This window comes from Eubalaena glacialis, chromosome 4 (genome assembly GCF_028564815.1).
Source record: "Eubalaena glacialis isolate mEubGla1 chromosome 4, mEubGla1.1.hap2.+ XY, whole genome shotgun sequence".
In the NCBI taxonomy this organism is placed as follows: Eukaryota; Metazoa; Chordata; class Mammalia; order Artiodactyla; family Balaenidae; genus Eubalaena; species Eubalaena glacialis.
In genome coordinates this window covers 88354989-88380146 of record NC_083719.1, presented here as the reverse complement: position 1 = coordinate 88380146, position 25158 = coordinate 88354989, and the positions used below count along the sequence as shown (strand labels likewise).

General features: G+C 40.4%; 1 protein-coding gene across 1 annotated transcript in view; it reads left to right on the top strand.

The window, feature by feature from the left end:
- Positions 1–22740, top strand: part of FBXL17 (F-box and leucine rich repeat protein 17) — a 476643-nt gene extending 453903 nt beyond the window's left edge. The window contains 2 exon segments of the mRNA XM_061188041.1: positions 1618–1760; positions 21520–22740. Coding sequence (XP_061044024.1) covers positions 1618–1760; positions 21520–21660 — 284 coding nt within the window. The 3' untranslated portion in view covers positions 21661–22740.
- Positions 22741–25158: the final 2418 nt, after the last annotated feature.

Below are 25158 nucleotides of genomic sequence, written 5' to 3'. Positions count from 1 at the left end.
GAGGAACTTCCAGGAATTTTGTTTCTTCCTTTATAGCATTTTCACTGGAAAACACTGGGATCATGATTATTGTTTTTATAAACTTTAAATATCTGGCTACTTAGGAGTGCTTTGGTACTTGAATGCATGGGCATGAGTTTTCTAGTTTAAAAAAAATTACTTAGGTAATTAGCAAAGAGATTTTGCCAAGTGTTTTTTTTCTGCGAGCTATAAATAAGTAAGTCAGAAAGAGAAAAACAAATATCATATATTAACGCATACATGTGGAATCCAGAAAAATGGTACAAAGGAACCGGCTTGCAAGGCAGAAATAGAGACACAGATGTAGAGAACAAACGTATGGACACCAAGGGGGGAAAGCGGGGGTGGAGGCGGGGTGGTGGTGGTGGGATGAATTGGGAGATTGGGATTGACATATATACACTGATATGTATAAAATAGATAACTAATAAGAACCTGCTGTATAAAAAAAATTAAAGTGAAAAAAGAGTTAAAGTTTATTTACATGAGTAATTCACTCTGCTCTTATCAATCTAATCAATTGGAAAATATCATCCGCTTTTAATGTCACAGAAATCAACTCATCCTATCTTAGAATGAGGAAATAATTAGCAAACAATTTATTATTCCTTTTTAACATTTTTGGCATTGTTTTCAGGGTTTTCATTTACAAACCAATGCACCGTAAACTTTTTCTGGCTGGAGGTATTGAAATCTGTTTTCCTGTGCTGCAAAGGTAGAAGTGTGCACGTCTATTAATCAGAAGTCTGTAGCAAAGAGCCAAATTCACCGACTGGTTGCTCTGACAGGGAGATGGGTTATGGAGCTTTGCAGTGATAAGTAGTACACATCATAGATTATGGGCTAAGCATCTGCACGTCAGTAGTGGTACAGTGCTAAACAGTCAAGAAGACTAGAGATACTGTCGTAATGTTCAGATGACAGGCTTCATTTCATATGTTAATAGGAGGAAGACTTTTGATATGGTGAGGAAATTCCCCATAACAAATGCATTCCCTTTATTGTGCTCTAGCATAGCACCAATTAAATTCAACTGTATGTATAATGTACGTTTAATTCCTAGAGGTCCCAAGAAGGACTAACGTGAAAAATATTATATACTCTTACATTTTACAGATCATGAACAGATGGAAAAAAAATGCCAATTGGTAAAGAAATTCATATGCAGTATAACACACCTCAAAATGGTGTTTACATGGGTTTTTCTTTTTAAAAATTATTGAAGTTATCTTGGGTAAAATTTACTGCTTAGGGTTTTCTGTAACGTTATATGTGTAATTCACTTTAATTTATGCCTTCTGCAGATATGAATGTTTGGAAGTACAGGTAACCTTGTAATGAGTAAAACTGATAAAATGTTGTGTTCCAATGAAAGGGAAATTATGGAATGATTATTCACTTTGTGAAAGGGTTTGTCATAGGGCAAGCTTTCCTAAAGCATTTTAAATTGAATTTCGTTTACGAAACATTCATTTACACACAACATTTCAGGAACAAATTTAGTGAGGAAATGAGAGAAATAGTCATAATGAGATAGAGATCCCTTACCCTGCTAACATTTATGCTTGCTTTCTTCCCCTTTGTCCCTCCCTGCAGCACTGATAGCCATTGGGCGATACAGCATGACAATAGAGACTGTGGATGTTGGATGGTGTAAAGAAATTACAGACCAAGGAGCCACCCTGATTGCACAGAGCAGCAAGTCTCTAAGATACTTGGGGCTGATGAGATGCGATAAAGTAAGAGTTGCCTATCAAGTTTCTTTTCTACATATCACTGTAGTTAATAGCCTGATATTATATTCTTCCTCTGTCCCTATATATATGTTTGTATACATACACGTGCATATACCATTACACTGTAAGTTGCCTGGTTTTCTAAATTTATCTGAGATTATTTTTGAATTTCTCTGTTTAAAAATGAATTTTGTGCTCATGCAGAAAGAAAAAACAATCATACACACGCTCAACTTAGATTTTGGCTTCCTATCCATAAGTCTATGGACCACAATTAAAAATGTTTGCATGGCACACTGCAATGTGCACAGTCTAACAGTAACATTTTGTTCTGGGTTCCAAGTTTCCTACAACAGTAAGATGGAAAGCACAGTGCCAAATTGTTTTGTCGCAATCTGAAGTGTGCGATTTCAGTGCTCAACATCTATGTATTCTGGCCATTTGGGGGCAAGAAAGGGCCAGCGAGGGAATGTTATGTGGGAATTTGCCTCTCTCCACGTTTCAGGTGCCACTTCTCACACATGATGAGAAACGGTCCCAGAGGCCCCACGGAAGGTCAGTGGAGCTGGCCAGAGACATGAGCATGAGTTTGAGAAATTGTGCTGCATTTAATAAAGATGATCAAAACCTGAATTGGTAACCAGGCATTAGAGAGGTGCCTTCCCCTTTGTCACTTTTATGTTTTCCCCTATAACAAGTCTAGGAAGTAATCATTTGTACTGTGAAGGGGAGAAAATAGAGGCTCAGAAAGACCAGGCACTGGCCCAAGGCCACTCATCCAAGACTCTACCCCAGATCTTCAAGTCTGTGTCCAGTGCCTGTGGCACACCCTGGGGGCTATCTCCAGGCAAGGGGATGCTTCCTTGGGTCTTGGAAAAGACCCACCTCAGATACTTGCTCCGAAAGTGCTGGCATCATGTAATGATTTACACATGTGTGCTACTTTTACAATTGGTGATTAGGGACAAATTTAGCAAATCCAGCAAATGAGAGTGAAACTAAATATGTATGCCTCTCAAAGGACATGCATTTTCTAAATGTAGCAAATCTGGTGGCAAATAAGAAGAATGGCCCAAGATCTTTGTCATTTTTGTGAATTGACCTAGTTCTTTTCTCCATATGCCTTACAATCCCAACTTATACTAGGCCTTTGCCAGTTAGTTATGTTTAGAGAGATTTTATTATATATTCTAAGCCCAGCCTAGAAAGCTGACTGACTTTGTTACTAAGCAACAGCGGAGACCCAGGGGTTGCAAGTCTCCCTCAGATTTCACTACTAACTAACCTAACACTGCTACTAACCCTGTCACTTTAAAATGACTTCTTTTAAAACAGATAAAAGGGTCCACAGTAGGCAGAGTGTTCTAGAAACACTAAACAATGACAGCAGAGCTTCTCAGCTTCGCCAGAAAGAATTGCTACGTGAGAACTACCTAAGCCAGGATGCCAAAATGTACGCATTCAAAATGTATCTTTGTAGCCACAACCATTCTCAGAAGTCACCATGTTTCTAGTCCATACTCTTTAGATTTGTTGAGAGCAGCTTCACCTTCAGAGATGAATTGTAGAAATTTGTGTTCCAGTTAGTGCAGAAGATTTTTCCAGACATATTTGCTGACCAGCATTTTGCCAATTTTCAGTTAGGCAATGGATCCTTTCCTACCTAAATGCAAATTAGTCCAAAATGGGATCAGAAGGCGGTTTTGATGAGCGATATTCCTGAGGGTTTTAGCCCTTTCCTCAGGTGGCCTCTGAATCCTTTCTCCAACCAGCCTGCTGCTCTGAGAGCCCGCTGGCTCTCACACCCAGCCGTCTGACCACAGCCTGCTGCAGCATGGCCCAGCCCTGCCGTCTGGCATCCTCAGACTTAAGGCAGCTCAGGGCCAAACACGGGAAGTTCTGTGAGGACAGAAGAAGTTTCCAAACCACACACACAGTGCACGTAAAGCCTTGCACTTGAAAGCCTGCGGGTTGATTTAGTTGGTTGGAAACCTAGCGTGAGTAGCTATTCTGTCTTTGACATTTGTATTACGCTGTCCGTCTCCAGATTTTAAAGTTATCAAGATTCAAAGGAAGATATGAGTAGCAAAGAAAAGAAGTTAGTAGCTGAGGACATGGACTCTGGAGCCAGAGTTCAGGTTCAGATCTGGGCTCTGCACTTAGTTGTGTCATCTTGGGCAGTTATTTAACCTCTCTGTTTCGTCATTTACTATGAGGATGATAATCGTGGAAATGCTACGAGCATTTAAATGAGTGAACATATATCAAGCCCTTAGAGTAGAGCTTGTTATATATAAAATGCTCAGTGTTAATGATTATTCTTATCATCATCATTATATTAACCTGTGTTTTGATATTTGAATTTCCAAATGAGAAAAAAGCTGTATTGCCTGCCATTTTGAAAGGAAATTTTACAAAAGAAGAAAGAAATTAACTCAGATTAAAGAAGATGTTGCCCTTTTACTTTTTTCTCACTTAAATTTAAGATTATTATTTTCTACATAAATATATCAATAATTACATTTTCAACACACTTTACGAAGGAAAACTAATGCCTCTGTGGGACAGTGTATTTGGAATCAACTTACTGATCCAGGCATAAGGCTGAAGAAAGATTTGCAGTGGGAGACAAGGGTGAGTTGAAGATAAAACAATTCAAATAAGTAAGGAAACAGAAAGTACTAAGGAGAATAATGGAGATGTGGCTCCCTGGTGGTCTAGTGGCTAGGATAAGAAAAATAATGGAGAAAGAATAGAAGAACAGAAACAGGAAACAGTGAAATTATGATTAGGATACAGAGACAAAGAGCCACTGTCTATCTCAACGTGATCATCTGTGCCAACAAAGAATTAAAGAACAAAATTAATTTTGACCTATTACTCTTCTCCCTGTACCTTAACCTAATCTGCTAACCACTAAAAACTTGTTCATTTGAGTTCTCTTTCCCCTCTCTGCACACCAACTGGAGCTAAAGAAGGGGGCAAGAGACCTCACTGGTTTCCACAGCTAGCCCCCTTGTCAGGCATGTTGCCAGTGGGATCCCTGCATTGGAGAGAGATGGGGTTTGTGATATCTGTGCGTCCCAGGGTTCGTGTCCTGCAATTCTGGGGTTCTCAGAAATATTGAAGGCTAATTATATTTTCTTTCATTTGGGGCCACTTATATTTGATTTGGAAGCTATACCAAACGTCTGCTTTTTTCCTCACTTGAGCTTTTGAAGAATTAAATAACAAAATGCATTGTATTTGTCGTAGGAAAAAAAGTGTTTTTCCTCTGTTTCTTTTTCTCCCTCTTTCATTAGGTAGACAAAGAACAGATAAGAAACATTCAGTGTATTCTTTGCAGATGAAAGCAACATGTATTTAGATTACCAGTCAGTGTCTAAGCTAAACAGCAGTAAATTTGGCTGCAACATTGGTGACTCCTAGGAAGGAGTCCTCCAGCCGTTAGACAAATGCAGTGTTCCCCGCGCACTTGTAAAATTAGGAAGCGCATTAAGAAGCCCCTGTTTGAGTAGCTTTTCCAATTGCTGGATGGATAAGCACGTTAGAGGCATTACTTTCGGTTTTGAAGCCGACGCCACTTAATCTCCTAAACTTTAGTGCATTGTAAGAACCCAGAGAAGAAAACGCTGTGTGAGACGGCTTTGATGAATTGGGGTGAACTTATATTCTTAAAGACTGTTCAAAGGCTTACTTGACCTTGGGAATTAGAGTTGACCCGAAATCACATATCAACGTAACACGCATTTATTTGGTGATTTAGTTAAAACTACTTGTATGACCAACGGGACTGTCTAATAAGAGCAGTCTGTTTTTTCTGCTTCCCACAATTACAGACAGTCAGTGGCTTTGGTCATAGAAATCATTCTCACAACTTCAGTGAATTCTAGATTCTATACAGATCTGTTTCTTCTACTAATACGATATTTTTCTCACTTCTTACATGGCAGTTTGGATGGAGAACAAAACTAAAAAGGACAGAAAGAAAAAAAATTCCTGGGAAAGCTGTAGGGCAAATGGAAATGCAATGTTCAAGGTTAATGAAAAATGTTTGGGGTAACAAGGTTGACGAAAAGGGAGGGAGCCCAGTGGCATGGTATTCATTGGCTGAGAAACCAGACCTCACCAGAGGCAGCCTGGCTGGTTTGGGAAACCTCAGTGATAAAATGTCACGGTGGAAACCTCTGCAGCGAGTGTTAATACAGAAGTTTGGAGACAGAGGGCCTGAATTATGAGCAGCAAATAGCATCATAAATGTAACAATTCTCAAATGCCAAACCCTTGTGAAAAGCAGTTGGATGAAGAAGTGCTGGAGCTTTTAAAAGCTCCCTTTCACTTTCTACTTTTTTTTTTTAACTTCATGCAGAACTAATTTTATACACTGTTCATTTGATTTGAAAATGCCAGCGTCTGGGGTATCATTAAAGAGCGTTATTGAGGGAGCCACTCTTGGCAAAGCATTTTGCTTAAAATGCTTATTAGTTCTTATGTTTCTGCGGAGTTGTCAGTAGGAAGGAGAAAGGGTACCTCGATTTACCTAACTGCATTCCTCTGCCTTTGCCCAGAGCAGGTAGCAGCCCTTCTACTGGGAAGCTACCTCTCCTTGGCCTGTAGAGGCGCCAGGAGGGCCGTGGGGTGGGGGGGGGGGAGGGGAACACATTACTTAAGGAAGAGACGTAAATAGATTTTGAAAGGTCCACCCCAATGTCCTATGACCAAAGCCTCTTGGAATTTCTTTGATTTCTAGTTGACATAAATTAGAATTACGCAGGCGTGAAGAGTCCACCCAGAAAAGATCAGAGAGGCTGCTGGGGGAGGAGAGCACCTCTATGTGATCCTATTGATTATCCAGCTGCCTTCAGGCCAGGGGCCTCTGTGGAGGCTATTATTGATCCACACCGTGGAAATAATCAAATTAATTCATTTCTCATCAAACTGCCACTGCCAAGACCTTTCTCCTCACCTGGCCTAATTCCTGAAGTACTTAGTGGAGGAATGAAACAGATGATTTTTTTTCATAAGAAAAGATTTCTTCAGGTCATGAGAAATCCTTGTTTTCGCACAGAGTTCCTCATTGAAATGGTAGAGAGATTGAATCAAATCAATGAGAAGTCAATACAGAAAGCAAGTAATAGCAACCAGTCGGCTCTTTAAAGCCAGGAATCTGCTTTGCAACCTTAAAATCTCAAGGGCCAAGTTTTATATGTGCCCATTTTAATGTAAAAATATTCAGGAAGAATTGACCACTGCATTTTTCGGGAAGTAATTATGGTAAGAGAAAGCCTCAACAATGTAAAGATTTCTGTGGGGAAAATGGAGTTTTTATCAGCTTGTTTAGGAATCATGAGCAGGAAAGCCCTATGGGGAAAATAATATAGGACTATGTAACTAATATACAGAACTAACTGGAAAAATCAGTTTAAGGGAAAAATAATTTGCGGGGCACTGTGTCCAGGACTGTTTGGGTAGCAATTCAGCCATGAAACAAAGTGCGTACCTGCAGGGACTCCCCTCTCCCCACAATGTATCCACAGCTGTTTCCAGATTGCCCATGGCCAAAATTGAATATTGCAAAGTATGCCTTAATCAAAGAAAATAAAGTGAAAAAAACAAAACAAAACGTTCTCTCCTAATAAGACAGGAGAGGTCTGACTGTATCAGATCTTGCAGTCCTATAGATCGTGGGAGACATAACCATTACCCGAACAGCCTGCAAGGCCATGCGCTCCAAGAGAAAAGGGAGATGAAAAATGGAGAGAGAGTATGGCTGGGGCTCTGAAATCTGCACTTAAGTCCTTCACTTGAAGTATCAGCATCTTGTTTCTTTTGCTGATAAAACAGTTTCTTCCAGTGATTTCCGCACAGGAATACTTTAAAACACATTTTTACAACCCTCTCCTGATTATTGCTCGTAATTGAAACAGGGAAAAACACATCAGCTGAAATTCAGAGGTTATCTCTCAACCTCATTTTAGCCAAGTTCCCATCACTTCTTCTTCCAGCCCTCCTCACCTAAACTTCTACGAAGTGGTAACTGAAAGGCCTTTCCTGTATTTAAGTAATAAAGCAAGAGACACTGGTGTGGAGCTTTATGACAGAGGTTAAATTGGTGAGCACTAGTGTCAAACCGCTAGGTTTTCAAATTCTACATCCTTCACTTTACTATCTGTGGGACTTTGGACAACTTAATCTCTAAAAGCCTATGTTACCATCTGAAAAATGGGGGTAATATTTACCCCAAGGGGTTGTTAGGAGATTATATGAGATACTGCAATAAAACATTTAGCCTAATGTTATGTACTCTGTAAGCACTCAGTAAATGTCAGCTATTATAGTTATTATCATTATTATTTATTCATGTATACATGGCTGCTCTGGAATCCTATCTGATACTTAACCATGATATGAACTGCCTAGTCCATATATGCTAACCATGAATATAAATTCACACGCTAAGATCTTACAAAGAAAAACTAGGCCCCTGAGACTTAGACAGCAATTCTTAAAAAAAAAAAATACGATCCATTTTTTGGTAATAGTTAGGACCCATTAAATTACAGTCAAACTTATAGAGGAAGAAGAAACCTAGAGACCAGCAGGGCTCTGTGAACAGAGAGAGTAAGTAAGAGTAAGACTCGGCAAGTCTGACCGCCAGTCAGTTCCAGGCTGGTTTGTTTCTTCAAGAAAAACGGCATCTCCCTGGAACCTTTTAAGGGAGTGTGCAAGTAGTTGCTTATGTTTTGCCCACGTCTGTTATGGGATGGATGTATAGTGAAATTGTTTTTGTTTTTTTAAAAAAGGAGGCAGGAGGGGCCTACTGCTCCCCAAATGCTGTGGGGTGAATAGAATGTTACGTTGGACTTTGCCTGAAGGCGCCCTGGAGCATCATTGCTTTGCAGTAAATAATCTCCTTGCAACTTTGATTTGGCTTAAGTAATTATAAGAAAGAATTAGGTTGCAGGATCATATTATTTTTCTAATTTAGGAATAGAAAAGGTAACAGCAGTTTCTTAATGGAGCTCAGATTAGATCCCAGAACTCCGAAGCACCTGACTTCACAAAGTAGAAACAAGGACGGCCTGCTGAGGCTCAGGAGACTGGGGGACTCTGGCTCCGTGGAAAGGAACGGGCCTGCCTGCCCCCGAGGCCCAACCACTCAGCAGCACGTTACCGGGGCCTGCCATGCTGGGTCTAGTGAAAACTTTGTTTGGCAAGTAGTTTTTCAAGAGAAAACCTAAGCTTCCTTCCCCAGCATCCAATTTTTATTATATATTTTATCCATTTATTCAAGAAATATCTATTGAGCTCCTTACTGTGTTCCAGTAACTGTAATAGGAGACAGGTCAGAAAAAACAGTGAACGAGATAGAGTTCCTACCCCATGGAGCCTGCAGCCTGCTGGGGAAGACAGACGAGTAAATGGGCAGTTACCGTGCTATCAGACTGCAAATTAATTTTCAAAACGGCACCCGCGATTCTGTTTCTTCTACATGAAGAACTTCACTTTGGTCCCACCTGACTTTCCGCTATGGTCCTCTACTGTTTTATCTTTCTGGCACTTGACCGTTCAGTTCCTGAAAAGGATTGACTATGAACAGTTGACTTTACTTTTCACCACTCCATACAGTCTCTTTCTGTTCTGCAAGGTCACCAGTGACTTCTGTGTCACCAAGTCCAGTTTCCATTTCTCTGACCACAACTTGCTCCATCTCTGAGCAGCTGCATCCACATGGTAACCACTCCCTCCTTAGTGAGGATGCTTTTCTCTTGTCTCCAATGTCGCCACACTCCTGGCTTTTCTATCTCCACCTCCCATACTGCTTCTCTGTGCCTCTGTTCCCTCATCTATAAAGTGGAAATAAAAATAGCAGCTATCTCCTAGGCTATTGAGAGGATTAAGTGAGTTAATATGTGTAAAATTCCTTACATGAAGTAAGCAGTGAATATTACCTCTTACTTGCAGTGGTGGTGAATTCTTACATTCTCATCCCCATGACTCCCCTCCTGCTTAGAATATAAGATGCATGGGCTTCTAGTCTATGTTCTATTGCCAGGCCCTACCACAGTGGCTGGTGCGTAACAGATGCTAAACAAATATGTGTTGGATGATGGATAGATGGATTGGGGATTGTTTCTCATCTGCATTCTGTGTGGCCCCAAGGTTCCGAGGAGGTTCCTCAGAGCCTCTAGGAATGACAGAGTGGCTAAGAGGCCGTGGTGCCTGGTCCTTGCACCTAACATCAGCCAGAGCAACCCCACTTTTATTGCTTTATCCAGTTATTTATTTGGTTTGTTTACTTATTTATTACTTTGGTGTACAGAAGTATTGTTACAGCCAAAAGCAAGTTTGAAAACCATTAGATCCCACTGCCTCTGAATAATTTGATAGGTAACAAAAAGTATCTAGACAGAGGGAAATAAATAAGAAAGATGACACCTTGGATTTAATACCAGTTTCCTGTAGCTGGGGAATTCTGAGTGCAGCCTCAAGGGTTCAGGTCAGTCAAGGACAGAGTTCAGACATCTGCTGTGTGACGGGACTCAGCATCCTTCAGAGCCTAACCCTGAAATGCTCTGATTTATGTAGAGTCTCTCTTCTGAAAGCCAAAAATGTCACTTATTTTCAGGTTTTTTAATTTATGGATTTATCACTTTTATACAGAATAAATTTTTACTGCTAATAAACTTGTTTTAGGAAACAGGTCAAATCCATAAATTCTACCTGATGGGAACTCAATTTTAGAAAGGTTTCTTTTTTGTCAGGTGTCCACGGGTAATTACCACCGTCCTAGGCTTTATGTAAGAAAATAAAAACTGAAATCAAGAAAGCCATTACGCACAAAAGAAAACATAATTTTTGGTTCTGAGAGTTTTCTCCCTCAATTGTGTTTTTCAGCTTAACTTTGCAAGTTTAATTTAGAAACACGCAGATGTGTTCCATAAATACACTACACTTACCGCTCACTTAGTGACAATGTTAATTATCTTATTAGGACCCAGGTTTTCTCAAATAGTCTTTTACTGAATCAGAGCGCCACCAAGACTCCCCAAGTGGCTTTCTTCATCCTGGTGTCCCACACATGTCAATTTTGGTTCTAACCTGCACTGCACATGCACATCTATACCAAAAATGTACAGACTTGCACGATGGGTCAGTTCCATGGGTTTGTGGCCCCAGAACGTCCTATGCAATACTGTGTACCTGGAGCTTCCAATTGGCTTGAAACATCCTTCTGGGTGAAGGATCACTTGGTGAAACAGGGAGTGAAAATGTCACTAATTTTTCTCTCTGACAGTCTAGTTTTTGGACTCCTGTCACGCTAATCTCTAATTAGAGGCTTCAGGTTGGTGAGCCCTGATTCTCACTTAATACTGCAGGCGTTTCTGTGATCTCCATCCTCCCAGGTTCTTTGCAGCTTTCTCACCATGCTAATTCAAGTGAACAGAAGCAATGCTAGTGTTAACAGGAAACCCACATTTCATGAAAAAGAGACAGCATGAATCCAGGCCTGTTGTGATACTGACAGAGCATGGCACTTCCAGTCATTGCAGATCCTGAAATGGAATGACTGCGTTTGACAAAGTTGACTGAATTTATGAGCCTGCCTCTGTCAGGTTCATTGCATTCTCAGTATCTGTCTCCTTCTACGGTTTGGGATTTTTAGATGAGTTTTTGCCACCCAAAAGTAATATTTCTTACCTCTATATAAAAAAAATACATCCTTAAAGGCCTCAGGCTCTTGGTATGAGGTTCATGCATGAGGCATAGTGCATTATGGGTGTTCTATAATCAGCTGATGCCCATAATTTAGCAGGTGGCTTTTAGGCTCCAATAAGATAATCATTTTCTTCTTAAAAATTATATTAAATACTTAGTCATGTGTGCCCTCTCCTCCCACCTCTTGAGTGGTCCTTGAGGAAGCACTATGTCCTTGTGTGAACTGGGTTTAGGGGAATCTTTCCCTCTGTTAGCTGTTGGGAAGGTCAGGTGGCCACCTCCTTTGGCTGTGCCCAACTGGAGATGGAAGACCAAGGTGGAAGGACAGGAAACCAGTCTGTTTTTACTACACTCAAAGAATATATATTTTGTTTCAGACAGTGATGAATATCTGAAACAAGATGGACCAACAAGCTGTCGGAGCAACAGCTTCTTTCCTCCAGAACCCCTGATTCAGTGTTTAATGTGGTGGGTGGCATGGGAGGTGGGTGGGTACTTGTTACCTGTAAGTGATGGTAGTTCAGACCTTGGCTTCAGATTCCCAAGTGCAGAAACCACCTGTGCCCTCTAGGAGCTCTTCAATCAACCTGAGCTGCACATTGGAATCTCCTAGGAGCTTTAAAAAATATTAATGCCTGGGTCCCACTCCTCCAAGATTGGGTTACATTTAGTCTGGGATATGGCCTGGGCACTGGGAGTTTTCAAAGATCCCCAGGTGATTCTAATGAGCAGTTGGGCTGAGAACCACGGTATTCTTGTTCGTATTCTTGGTTGCAGACACAGTTTAATTTTTTTCTTTTTAATTTTTAAAATTCGTTATTTGTATTTCAAAGTTAAACCCAAGACGCTTTGACTTCATAGGAAATCCACTGAGAAACGTTTTCCTAGGCTGAACACCTGTTTCCACTTAGTCCCCCCAGACAGAGCATGTTCAGGTTAATTACTTTCATTTTACAATCTCTGCTGTCCCACCGCTATGAGTTATATACCAAGACCACCTAAACTGTGTGTGTGGTGTTCTGAACATTCTTAGTTATACCCTAATTTCAATAACTGCAAAAGGTTTTCTGGGGTAAATTGTCCCTCGAATTCTTTGGCTACTTCTGAGGATGAAGTCCAAAGAACTCTTAAATGATTCTCCTTTGGGGGGATTATTGATACAGCTTAATTCATCCCGCATCAGTAAACATGGATTGATCATTTGTTACGTATGAGTCACTGTGGAGTGTGGAGAAAGGCCTTGGTTTGACTGAGAAAGGAAGCGGGAAGGAGAGGCACGTGAAGCTGCCTGCAGGATGGAGAAAAGGAGCTGGTGCTCCACTCATGCCCAGAATCATTCCACAGCCCTCGCCAGCCTTTCCCTTCCCTGTGGGGTACGCCTGCAGCCTCTTCCTGCCTGTTGAGCTGCTGGCTGCTGGGACGCTAGGCTTGCAGCTGAAGGGAAAGAGATGAGGTGAGAGATTGTAACAGTGGCGCCAGATTCCTGGTGTCCTGGACCTCCCTGCGCTGATCATAGGGAAACATTAGCCGGATGGGGTATGTCACCCAAACAGGGACGTGAAATGTCCTGCTGCAAAGGGAGGGAAATAGAATCATAAAAAAAATCTACCCTGGCCTGCGGAGAGCCGGTGCATGTGGTTGGCTGTGAGGGTCCTGGCAAAATCACTGTATTCTCTGCTCTTTTATTCTCTTCTTAGTGTCCTATTTACAATATTTTAAACTGCACTTAGATGACTCATCTCATTTACATGCAAATTTGAGGTATTACTAAATTCATGTCACCCTTATTTTATCCGTTTTAATACGTGCCCATCTTGGGGCCAGTGGGCACTTGGTGAAAGAGCAGCTGGCACCCGGTGAATGCCAGGTCCCACGGAGAGCCAGCACGCTCTCCCGGGAGCCAAGAAGCTCAGAGGGAGGCCGACTCCGGAGGCATATTGCCCAGGAGTCAGCCTGTGGGGCTGTTAGCAGTGAGTGACGTTGCCCAGGAGTCTGTGAAGAGTGACAGACCAGCGTGAGGGCAAGAGCCCTGAATCAGGACGCAGGAGTTGACTGTGCTATTTGCGACACTTTCACAGACTTACTGTGGGCTCCTTACTTTTCCAGCCTGCAGAAAGTAGGGGGGCCTTTTCTTTGCACCCACCCACCCCCGTCCTCAGAGCAGTGCTATTGGAAACAAGAACTTACTTCAGTTATACCCTTGAGTTTGTTAGATGGGCTGGAGAAGCATTGCCTTACAAAGCTTACAAAGTGAAGGACAGATTATTTGTTTTATTCTAGCTCATGAGTGGGTTTCCTTTCTCCCCTGAATAATATGTCTATATTTAGTGCATGGGGTACACAAGCTGGTAGCTCCTCGTCCTTCAGGAGTCCCCTTAAGTATCACTTTTTTTGGAAAGCCCTTTCCAGCCCTCCTGGCGGAGGTCAGGAGCTACTAAGTTTTGTCCACAGCAACCTGTACTTCCCCTAGAAAGCACTTCTCAGGCCTTGCTGTTGTTGTAATTGTCCATTTTCCCCACACCAAGAGGGCAGGGGCCATATCTGTCATGCTGGCCATTCTACCTCTGGGACACAGAAAAACGTTTTGAAGGGTAGAAGATTGGAGGGAAAGCTACGCCAGTTTATGGCATGGTGCCCTGCTAGAAGGCCCCTTGTGAGTCCTACAGCTCCGTCATGTTTCCATCCTGTGTCAAAGTCTCCACAACCACTGTTCCACAGCAGAATGTTCCACAGGCCAAGTGAGATCTACTGTGATTTACATTCCCATAGAGCAGCCACTTTGAAGAGCTTGTAAAGGACTTTGAATTGTATTTATATGTAAACCGCCATCACTTTTTTAATGTTAGCTGGAAAATGAATGTCAGTGAACATTTCACTGGGTGGGTGCTCAGCTAGGCCCCAGTCTGACGCTTCGTGCATCGCCTTGTGTGCAGGGCACTGTGTCCCAGGGCAGAGAGCGCCTGTGTTGCAGGGTCCCGGATTCATATCCTGGCTGCCATTTACGAGCTGTGTGACCCTGTGTGACATACTAATTCTGCATGAGCCACAGTTCATCTGTAATCAGTGGTATTAATGCTTAGATGCTTGGAAAATAGTAGATGCTCACTGAATGTTTTCCCCTTGCCCTCTTCCTCCATCCTTACTGGAATGGGGACATACTTTTATTTTGCCTATTGGTCATCAGGATGAAAAATTAACAAATCACTTTCAAGTATTTTGCCAAAATAAACCATGCTGAAGAACACGTTTGATTTATCCCGTAGCACATGGGAGCCTAATCATGATGAGTACAGTCCTTCTCGGTGGGGAGCGTGAGGCGATTTTAGTTGCAGAATTTTTCCTCGTCTGGGACTATACTGTATATTGGAGTATTGTTTACATGTTCCCTGGGACAACAAATGCCAAATACCACTGTGACAAGGAAAACAACAACCGAAAACCAGCCCCTCGGGTAAACAGTGAAGACATGTAGAATTGCTGAAGCCCAAGAAATCAGAGGGTGGAAATAGCATTGTTTTGAGTCAGGAGATCTGCCCACAGTTCCCCCTGTCACCAGACAACTGTGACATCAGAAGGAACCTTAAATATCACAAAACTTCAGAATCTTCTCTGGGGCCCTCCTGGGTCTGCTACCCTGAGCAGGGCACTGATGCTGAAGGCTGAAGTATGAAATCTTCTGAACCATGTGGGTTTTCGCAAAGTTTTGGGAACTGGCGCATGTGCAGTGACCATCAGCATGCTTCTCAGTGTCACCTACCCAGTGTAGTGTGTCACTCGTCTCCAGTAGGAAGGCTGCCATCAGTTAATCTGAAGTAGAGCCTAGGCATTTCCTGAGCACTGCCCAGCAGCCACATGGCCCAGCGACCACCAGCTCATGATGCTGAACCACCATCACGGGCTGCTTTGGTCTCCTGTGCAAAATTATTGGAAAGCCCAGGCAAGGTGTATCTGGAAGGAGGCACCCGGTGATATCAGATGGAAAGAAGAGAAAGGAGAGTAGCACAAACAATCACCTTGGGTGTGAACTTCAGAAGATTAAAGGAGTTTGGAGCTGCCCTAATGTCAAGACATTAGAGACTGCCACCACCATAGCTCAATGCTCTGGGAACAAGGTGAGCTTATCTCCATGATTTCTGGGTATTAGTATTATTTGGGGCCTTTTTGTTTCCTGAATACACACTTATGGAACAACTACTATATTAATTTAGCCAACAAATATTTATTGAGTACTTATTATGTGCCAGGCATTCGCTAGCTGCTAGGGGTTTGGTAGTGAACAGAAACCACAAAAACTCCTGTCTCATGAGCTTATATTCTAATGGGATGAGAATATGCCAGAGAGAGTGTGTAGGACTGAAAACAAGAAGATGACTAAAATCCTCCTTGCTGTCAAGGAACTTACGGTCTAGGAAAAATGCAATACATTTATTGCTTGTGGTATTTTAAATAGTGTCCACTTTTTGCAGAGAAACTTTCTTCATTTAAAAAAAAAATGATTTTAAGTGGTTCATTATATTCTTTTTTTTAAATTTATTTATTTATTTATTTTTGGCTGTGTTGGGTCTTTGTTGCTGCGCGTGGGCTTTTCTCTGGCTGTAGCGAGCAGGGGCTACTCTTTGTTGTGGTGCACGAGCTTCTCATTGCGGTGGCTTCTCTTGTTGTGGAGCACGGACTCGAGGCGCGAGGGCTTCATAGTTGTGGCACGTGGGTTCAGTAGTTGTGGCTCACGGGCTCTAGAGCGCAGGCTCAGTAGTTATGACGCACAGGCTTAGTTGCTCCGCGGCATGTGGGATCTTCCCAGACCAGGGCTCAAACCCATGTCCCCTGCATTGGCAGGTGGATTCTTAACCACTGCACCACCAGGGAAGTCCCTGAGTGGTTCATTATATTCTCAAGTGTGGTTTTAATATGCTCAGATGTCAAGTATTTCCCCCCAACATAAGAAGCATGTTCTATTTTATAACAAGAGTCAAAGAGGAAATAAGAATCACTTAACATAAATGGTTTCTGCAGCAAATTTCATTAGAAGTTGTATTTTTTGAACAATAGGTATTGAGGAGATAATTCAGGCCTAGGCTTACACTTTCTGGAATTTTCTGGGGAAAGTGTCAATAAGGAGGTGAAGAAACAGGGTGATGGTCTGGATAAATTGGTTAAACTGAATCTCAGAAACTCTGAAGGATCTCTCCTCACCCTTCTATAGTAACAGCAGCAACAGGATGAAACTATAGTATGATTTACCTTAATTTGCATAGCAGTTTGCCTCACATTTTCAAAAAGTGCTAATAGATGTTAACTCAAAATAGATTAAAATACCAGACAAACTGCTATTACCTTAAAAAGAGTTATAATAATTTTGAAAATGTAAATTATAGTTATACAGTCTTTGGAGAGAACTATATTTCTTATATTAAAAAAAAAACCTGTGGTACATGCTTTTTTTCCCCTTTAATCACAGTAATTTCTTCAAATGACACTGCTGCATACTTCTTTAGGAAGATACGCTGCATTTTTCAAATCTTATGTGTAATATAAGAATTGCCATTGATTGTTTTCAGCAGGTGAAAAAAAAATTACAGAAAACCAGGGATCGTGGGGAAACTTTTTAAAATTCATCTTTATGTTCCTTTTTTTATATTACATACATTTTATGAGTTGGAACAGAGAATGGTTCTTTTCATTCTAACAAGTGGAGTTGTGCATGACAAAATGTCTGCAGAAATGTGTATGTAGGCGTAACGATTTAAAATGATTTGGACCCTCCTGGTGTCTTACACCCAACTTTTTCTCTAAGGCACCAAAGCACTTATGGAGTCTGTACAAAGAGGTAAGCATAATTTATACTTCTGAGGAGCAAATGAAAATAACTTCAGTATAAAATTTGTCACACCGTATCGCCAGGAGACACTATAAGTAAAAGATAAAACCTTCCCTAGTGGGAGTACATGTATTTCCCCTGAATAGCTTCTACCCAACAAAACTCTAAAATGGAATATTTGCATTTTCCCTACTGCTTTGTTTTGCTAACACAGTTAGCAAAAAGATTGCTTAGAAGACACATTATATCCACAGAGGATTACCTGTAACGTTTTTCATACACCTATACAAAGCCAAATTACTGTCTGTTCTTGCCCATAACCTATGAAAGCCAGAGATCTAACACACTCTATATTCTTAGCTATAGGTGGACCTTACTTTATGCAACAGAAATAGGTAAATTGAATTTTGGTAAATCAAAGGAATATAAAACACATTAAGAGAGCTGACAAAAAATAACCCTACCATGAAAGTCTTTGCTAAAGTGAACAATTATCTCCTAATTTATGTATTTCATAAATCCATATCTCATGTATCAAGTTTGCTTAAGGTGAATTTTATATCTCCTCTTGCAAAACAGTTATCACTTAGTGATATTTTCTCTTTTTAAAAATTGGACCTCCAAAACAAAATGCCTGTCAACCCTTGGTATAAAACTTTGTACAGGCCTATGTGTAGATTAGAAAAGATGTACTGCAGAAGACAGGCCCCATCTTTTTTTTTTTTTTTAATATTTATTTATTTATTATTTATTTTTGGCTGTGTTGGGTCTTCGTTTCTGTGCGAGGGCTTTCTCTAGTTGCGGCAAGTGGGGGCCACTCTTCATCGCGGTGCGCGGGCCTCTCACTATCGCGGCCTCTCTTGTTGCGGAGCACAGGCTCCAGACGCGCAGGCTCAGTAGTTGTGGCTCACAGGCCTAGTTGCTCCGCGGCATGTGGGATCTTCCCAGACCAGGGCTCGAACCCGTGTCCCCTGCATTGGCAGGCAGATTCTCAACCACTGCGCCACCAGGGAAGCCCAGGCCCCATCTTTATGGTGTGTTTAAATGTTTTCCCTTCTCCCTCCATTTTTCATCTATTTTTCAGTTAGTTGTTCCTTGAATGCTAAGTGATTTGGGCCGTGTTTACTTCCTTTCCAATTCGATGCAGATTTTCTGAAAGTCCTCTGACCAGATGACTTCAGCTGTCCCTTAGAAGGACCTGCATCCTTTTGGGTTTGTTCATGGGTGGAGGGTGGAACGTAACCTAACCACAGCCTGGGGAATGTCAGGTAAAGAAAAGGGAGGATTTCCTGAAACTGGATATTTAAAACCTGGACTGTATTACTAAGAAAAGTTCTGAACTCTTCTCCAGAGAGCATTAAGATAGAATAGATTCTTCTTGTATATGAAGTATTTTTTAAAAATTTTTATTGGAGTATAGTTGCTTTACAATGTTGTGTTAGTTTCTACTGTACAACAAAGTGAATCAGCTATACATATACATATATCCCCTCTTTTTGGGATTTCCTTCCCAGTTACGTCACCACAGAGCACTGAGTAGAGTTCCCTGAGCTATACAGTAGGTTCTCATTAGTCATCTATTTTATACATAGTATCAATAGTGTACAGTTACTTCTTGCCCTGCGATGATTTTATTTTGAGCATTACAACTTATGTTATCAAGGTTTATTTCTGAAATATCTCAGAAGTTGAACAATATTGAGCATCACTATAGAGAACTGGTCACCCTACCATAGCATTAATTAACTCAATGAATGACCGTTTACTGAACACCAGCTGTACTAATAAAAGCTACCATTTGGGGACCTTTTTATGTCAGTCGCAGTGTTAGGCATATTATTTTATCCTTGTAACAGTCCTATGACATCAGTACTATTATCCAGTTTTTACAGTTGAGGAAACCAAATTGTAAAGTGAAACCAGGATTCTGACCTGTGCCTGGTTGACTCTCAAGTCAACTACAGTTGTCATGTTTCTTCTCTACTTTGTACACAGCTCTATAGCCTTAAAGATAAAAGGCAGTCTCTGGTCCCCAGACTTTGGTTCAGGTAGAAGAGAGAGGCAAGTAAAGAGATGATTGCAACACAACGTGAGAGTGCTTAAATAAGAGACAAGCCTTGCAGTTACCCGCCATGGGTCCACAGAGAAGGTGTCCCGAGACCAACCTCATGGGGAGATAGGCTTGCTTAGGGAAGGTTTCCTGAAGGAGGGAATTCCTGAGCTGAATACAAGTTCCTCTGGGAATTTTTGGTCTTTAGTATGTTGTGATTAGTATGTTAGTGTCTGGCTTTGCCTTGCTCTTGGGTTTCTATTTTTTATTTGTAGTTTGTTATTGTTTTCTCATTCATTCACTGAGAAGTAGGCCTGGCTCATGAATACAAAAATGATCATGGCTCTTGTAAGATCTTACATGGGAACAGGAGTAGACATTAAACAAAGCAATTATAAACTAACTTTGAAGGTACCATGAACGAAAAGTAGGCAGTGTTGGAAGAGTGAATAACCTGGAAGCCTTACCTAATGTGGGGAGGGGAGCAGCCTGAGGGCAGTGATCAAAGTTCCCTGGGGAAATGACACTGAACTAAGAACTAAGAATAAGGTGGAGTAGGCATGAGAAGGGGACATTCAGGTGGAAGTGGATTTAACAGTATTCCAGATAAAGAGAACAGCATGTGCAAAGATCCTGAGGCCAGAAGGAACTCGGACAGCTTGATAACTTTAAATTAGGTCAGGTGACTGGTTAGTATCAATATACTAGAGAGATAGGCATGGCTAGATGATGCATGACTTTCTAAGTGTACTGTTCTAAGCAGCCTCAACTCAAGCAAGACTTAGGATAGAAATTGAAATTTAAAAAATCAAAAATTATATTGCTTAGAACTCCTTTTAAGATCGTCAACTGATATTCTCAACTCTAATTTGTATATCAGTTTTTCTTTTTTATTCAAAATTATTTTGTGTTTTTGTGAATAAAATGTTATACATTGTATCTATATCACAAAAAGAATTAACTGCATGGCTTGGTTGAATTTGGAATGAAAATTGATTTTAATACAAGAAAGTCTTGAATAGAAATTCTGACAAAGACTAAGTATCATCAGTGCAATGTGGATATATCAACTCTAAATTTAACAAAAAGATTATATATAACATGGTTTACCAAATCACTCAGAAAACACCATGTTATTTCAGAAAAGTGCAGATGACTTAATGTCATGGTCGTCATACTCCCAAGCACGCTTTCACAGCAAACAGCAAGGGTTTGATGTTGTTTTAGGTTTTTCCTTGTGGTCCTGGTCTTTTTCAATAGTGGACAGACATGGAGAGGGAGCACAAAAATGTGTATCACCGGCACGTTCTTTCAGACCAGCTTACTCAGTATAAATGAAATATTGATGTATTTGAAAATGCCCGAGTGTTCAATAAAGATTTTAAATAAAGCTACCTAAAAGTTGCGGTTCTTAGGTTAATCATTTATTTATCTAAAGGATGAAGGAAGCTGTCTACTTTTGTGATATGAACTGCAATCAGCTTAAAAATAATTGACAAATTAATCCCTTCACAGCACAGCAATTGTAAAGGTGTTAGTTTTAATTAGGCCTGTCTGATTGCCTTGTCTAATCAAGAATCAAAGTGGTATCTTTGATGGTTAAGGTCTACTGGGGCCATCCCTGACCTGCCAGCCATGTATGTTTTAATTATTGATTCTTCACATTTCAGCCCTTTCCACAAAGGGACTTGAAGTTTGCAATACCTTAACGTTTAAAGGGAAGAAAAATAAACATTTTCCCCAACACTTCTATCCAGAATCCTGTGTATCCTCTCCACCAACCTACAGTTCTGTCCTAAAAAAGCTGTCAGGTGGACGATGAAGTCAAATGCACACTAGGATGCTGTCTAACTGCTGCCTCACCTCCCAAGCACTCCATTTTCAATGGACATTGTTAAGATCTTGACAAGTCACAGTCATCTATGCGTCTAGAAAACACTAACTTCTTGATATCGCGTCTTTTCAGAAAATCCCTTAGGGCGAATGTAGTACTTAGGAAATCAGGGAGGTCACACAAAAAGCGACACTGTCTTCTCACGAAGCATTGGTCACACTGCTGAAAAGGAAGGAGACGAGGGTTCCCGGTGCGGTGGAAAGAGCAGCCCAGTGAGCGTGGGCGGCTGGTGGTTTCGGTGGTCCCCGTGGGTGACCGTGGCTCTTCTTTGTGGTTGCAGGTCAGTGAAGTGACGGTGGAGCAGCTAGTGCAGCAGTACCCCCATATCACCTTCAGCACCGTCCTGCAGGACTGCAAGAGGACCCTGGAGAGAGCCTACCAGATGGGCTGGACCCCCAACATGTCTGCCGCCTCCTCCTGACAGCCCTGCCCACGCTTGGGTCCACGCGGATCCGCCAGCAGGGCGGAGAGCAATTGTAGAGTTGGGGTGGGTGATCTCTTGCAAAGGTTTTGACCGTCCCGTGTCTCCATGTGTACCCGAGTGTGTATATCTGTGTCTCGTTTGCATACTGCGTAGCATAAGCTCAATTGCTATTTTGTTCCCAGGTGAGCTGGTTTTTTCCTTAAATAACGATTTTGACAGGCACAGACCTTTAGTTTTTAAGTTCAAAGGCATATTTCTCTAAAAAAAAAATTTTTTTTTTTTTTGCTGTAGAATCAAAAAAAAAAAAAAAAACGGATCCATTGTTTTGAGCTTCTAATGACTGCCACTGGAGATGCCCCCAAATGAAGGCAACTGCCTTCTTTTTTGATGGGAAAGAATTGTGCGATTCTACTGATGATGACCGGAAAGGAGCCACGTTGCGCTAATTAGAAGCCCGGAAACCAGTACTTTTCAAGATTTCAAGCACGTACACACATATAGGTTCTCATACTCTCATACACACACACACCCCACAGCACTTTCTTTCTAGATCATTTTCTGACACAGGGGCCTTTCTCCAGGCCACTGAGGGAGCATGGCATCCACTGTCACTCTGCCTAACTCACTGTCCCCACAGGTGTCCCAACCTGCCTGTCTGGTGGGCGACTTAGGGACTATAGAGGACAAAACCTTTTGTGAAGTTTTCACATGGAGGCAACAATCTGAACTCCCCTGACCAGCTCACAAAAGTTAATTATTCATTATTGTACAAAATTCTGTTGAGTACTAAGTATTTTGAGTTTCATGTTAACATTGTATTAGCTTTTATAATACAATGGATAGTAACTGGTCTGGATATATTTTAATGATATTTGGAGCTAATCTTAGCATTATCCACATTAAAGCCACCAATGTAATTAATAGTGTGCAGTTATTTTTAAAAAAAAAAACTCTACAGATCATTTAATTATTTTTGTTAATTTTGGTAATTATGAAAGTATATTTCTGAGATTTGGGGCTAGTCACGTTAATAGAAGGTTCATGAGTGAGATATAAGTAGACAATCTTTCTATTAAGTTTTTTTTTTTTTTTTTTTTTGCTTTGGGCTTTAGAACAGGTTTTTTGGATATATGCATGTTATCATATTTTGAATAATTATTATGCTATGGCAAAGATCTGTTGCTGGTTAATGTATGAGTTAAGAAGAAAAATTTGAAGATCTTTTCATTAAGATTCTGTTTACACTTGTCAGAAATAAGCATTTCTTTGTTTAATTAAAGATTGCCAGTTTTCAGTTTAGACAGTATCTATTAGTAAATGAATATATGTTTTGATTTCACACATCTTTACGAGTAATTCATATTGGGGACTCAGGCTCAAATAACCTTTCCTATGTCTCGATTTATAATCAAGACAGCAGGGAGGCTTTTTAAGCTAAAGAGTGATTGTCTTTCACAGTAGAGTTAGATATACAAAACCCTGACTTGTGAGTTTGCTATTTATTCTTTCCCAATGTGGACATAACTGTTTTCTGGTCTTTAACAGATATGCTAAGATTTGAGATTCACTTTATATAAGTCCCAGTGTTGCTAAAATGATACTAGCTGTAAGGAATGAAAAATAGCTTTACATTCAAATGCCATTCACTTATTTATAATAACTCTTTTTGTGTAAACAACTTTCCTTTGATTATGTCAACCTGTTTCTGATGTGGCATGTTTTTGCTTTTAATCCCAATCAATTTGGAAAATCTAGTCACTAGGCACCAAGAGTATTTTTTCCATCACTAAATGGCTTACTAATTTAATTTGAAGGGAATAAAATTTATGTAAGAAAAAAAAGCTGTTTACTGTTAACAAACTGTAATTCTTCTTAAACATTGAACTGTATCATCTTCATGTTCATTTCCCCACTACTGAAAACTATCTTAATTCACAATATTTTAACTGATTTTTAATCCAAAACTAATTTATAAGACAATATGTAAAGTAATAGTAGCTTGAGTGAATAAGCAAAAGTTTAATTTTTATATATGTCACACTATATTTTAAATAGTTAAAAAAGACAAAAGGAAGGAGAACCATCGATGATATAGATGGTGCCATTTCAGTTCAAAGTTGTGATAATCCTTGGAATGTCACAGTTTGGTTGTCAAATGGTTTCAGAAGTGTGTAATCGATTTTTTTTTAATGTTGCTTTGTTTGAATCTCAAGTACAGCACTATAACATGCTTTAGCTTGGGGGTGGGGGTGGGTTGGGGACTTGCACTTATTCTTTAAGATGTTGACTAATCCAGAAAGCCTGATGCATCATAACCTGGAAAACTGCTTTGGTGTGTTTGTAGGAATCTGTAGAAACATCACATCCAGCCTCAAAGCATTAATCACAAAAACAACCAGAAAAAGCATCACCTTGAATGATCCTGTGATGGTTGTTGAATGTGCTCTCATTAGATGCTTTGAAATAAGGCTTAAAATGATTTTTCTGGGCAATATAGAGTTTCTTTTTTTGCTTAGAATGTCATAAATATATGTGAACATGTTTAATGCAGGGCTTTTTATCCTCTCCAAAATGTCAACAGTATTTTCAGAATAAAGACTATGAAATATATTGCTGTGGTGGAAAATTCTGGTCCTTTGTCTTTAACGTCTCTTTGAGTGGATAAAGGAAATTCATCCAGTTTCGAGTTTCTATATTTCTGTGAATCTTTTGACCTTGCAATGGGTTGCAATAAAAGAGAAAGAAAACACAGTGTCTTTTGTTTTATTTTAGAGACAATAAATGGCCTCCCTTATGCTGGTTGGGTGTGATGCATGCAGCGGTCCGTGTCCTTGGGTGTTTCACTGCAGACTTTATGTAGGTTCAGTGAACCCAGAATAATAAACAAGACTGAATTTAGGAGATTTGCATTTGGCCAGTGAGTACTGAGATAAGATTAAAACCTCAAGGGTTTAAACAAGTGGTCCGTTTAAAGTACCATTCCCTAAACCCTCATTCATTTACTTAGCCATTTATTCATTTTCTCAAAAGTAAATAAATAAACTTATTGAGTAAAAAGCACGTGCCAGGCACTGGGCATTTAAAGATAAATAAAACTCATTCCCATCCTGAAATTGCTCATAACATAGCAAGGAGACAGTCTTAAAAACTAGCCCTAGTAGCGGAGCACAGTAGATGTAATTATTAGAGGGAGCACAAATAGGAAAGGCAATACCCTTTTACAAAGAGTGAACTAAAATAAAGCAAAGCAAAACAAAAGTTGAAGAGGTAGACAGAAAAATTACCATTTTCAGCCTTGGCTATTCATGGATTGTTTTTTTAAAAGGTTCTTCTGAAAATAAGTAGCCACTGGCTACCATTCACATGGGTTTTTCTGAATCTACAGTATTTGCATTGTTTATATTGCTTGTAATTTTATTTTTAAAAGGATTCATTTCAGGAGTGCTCATTGCCCAACAAAGCAGACAAAAATCATCCAAAGCCTCAAAAGAAAAA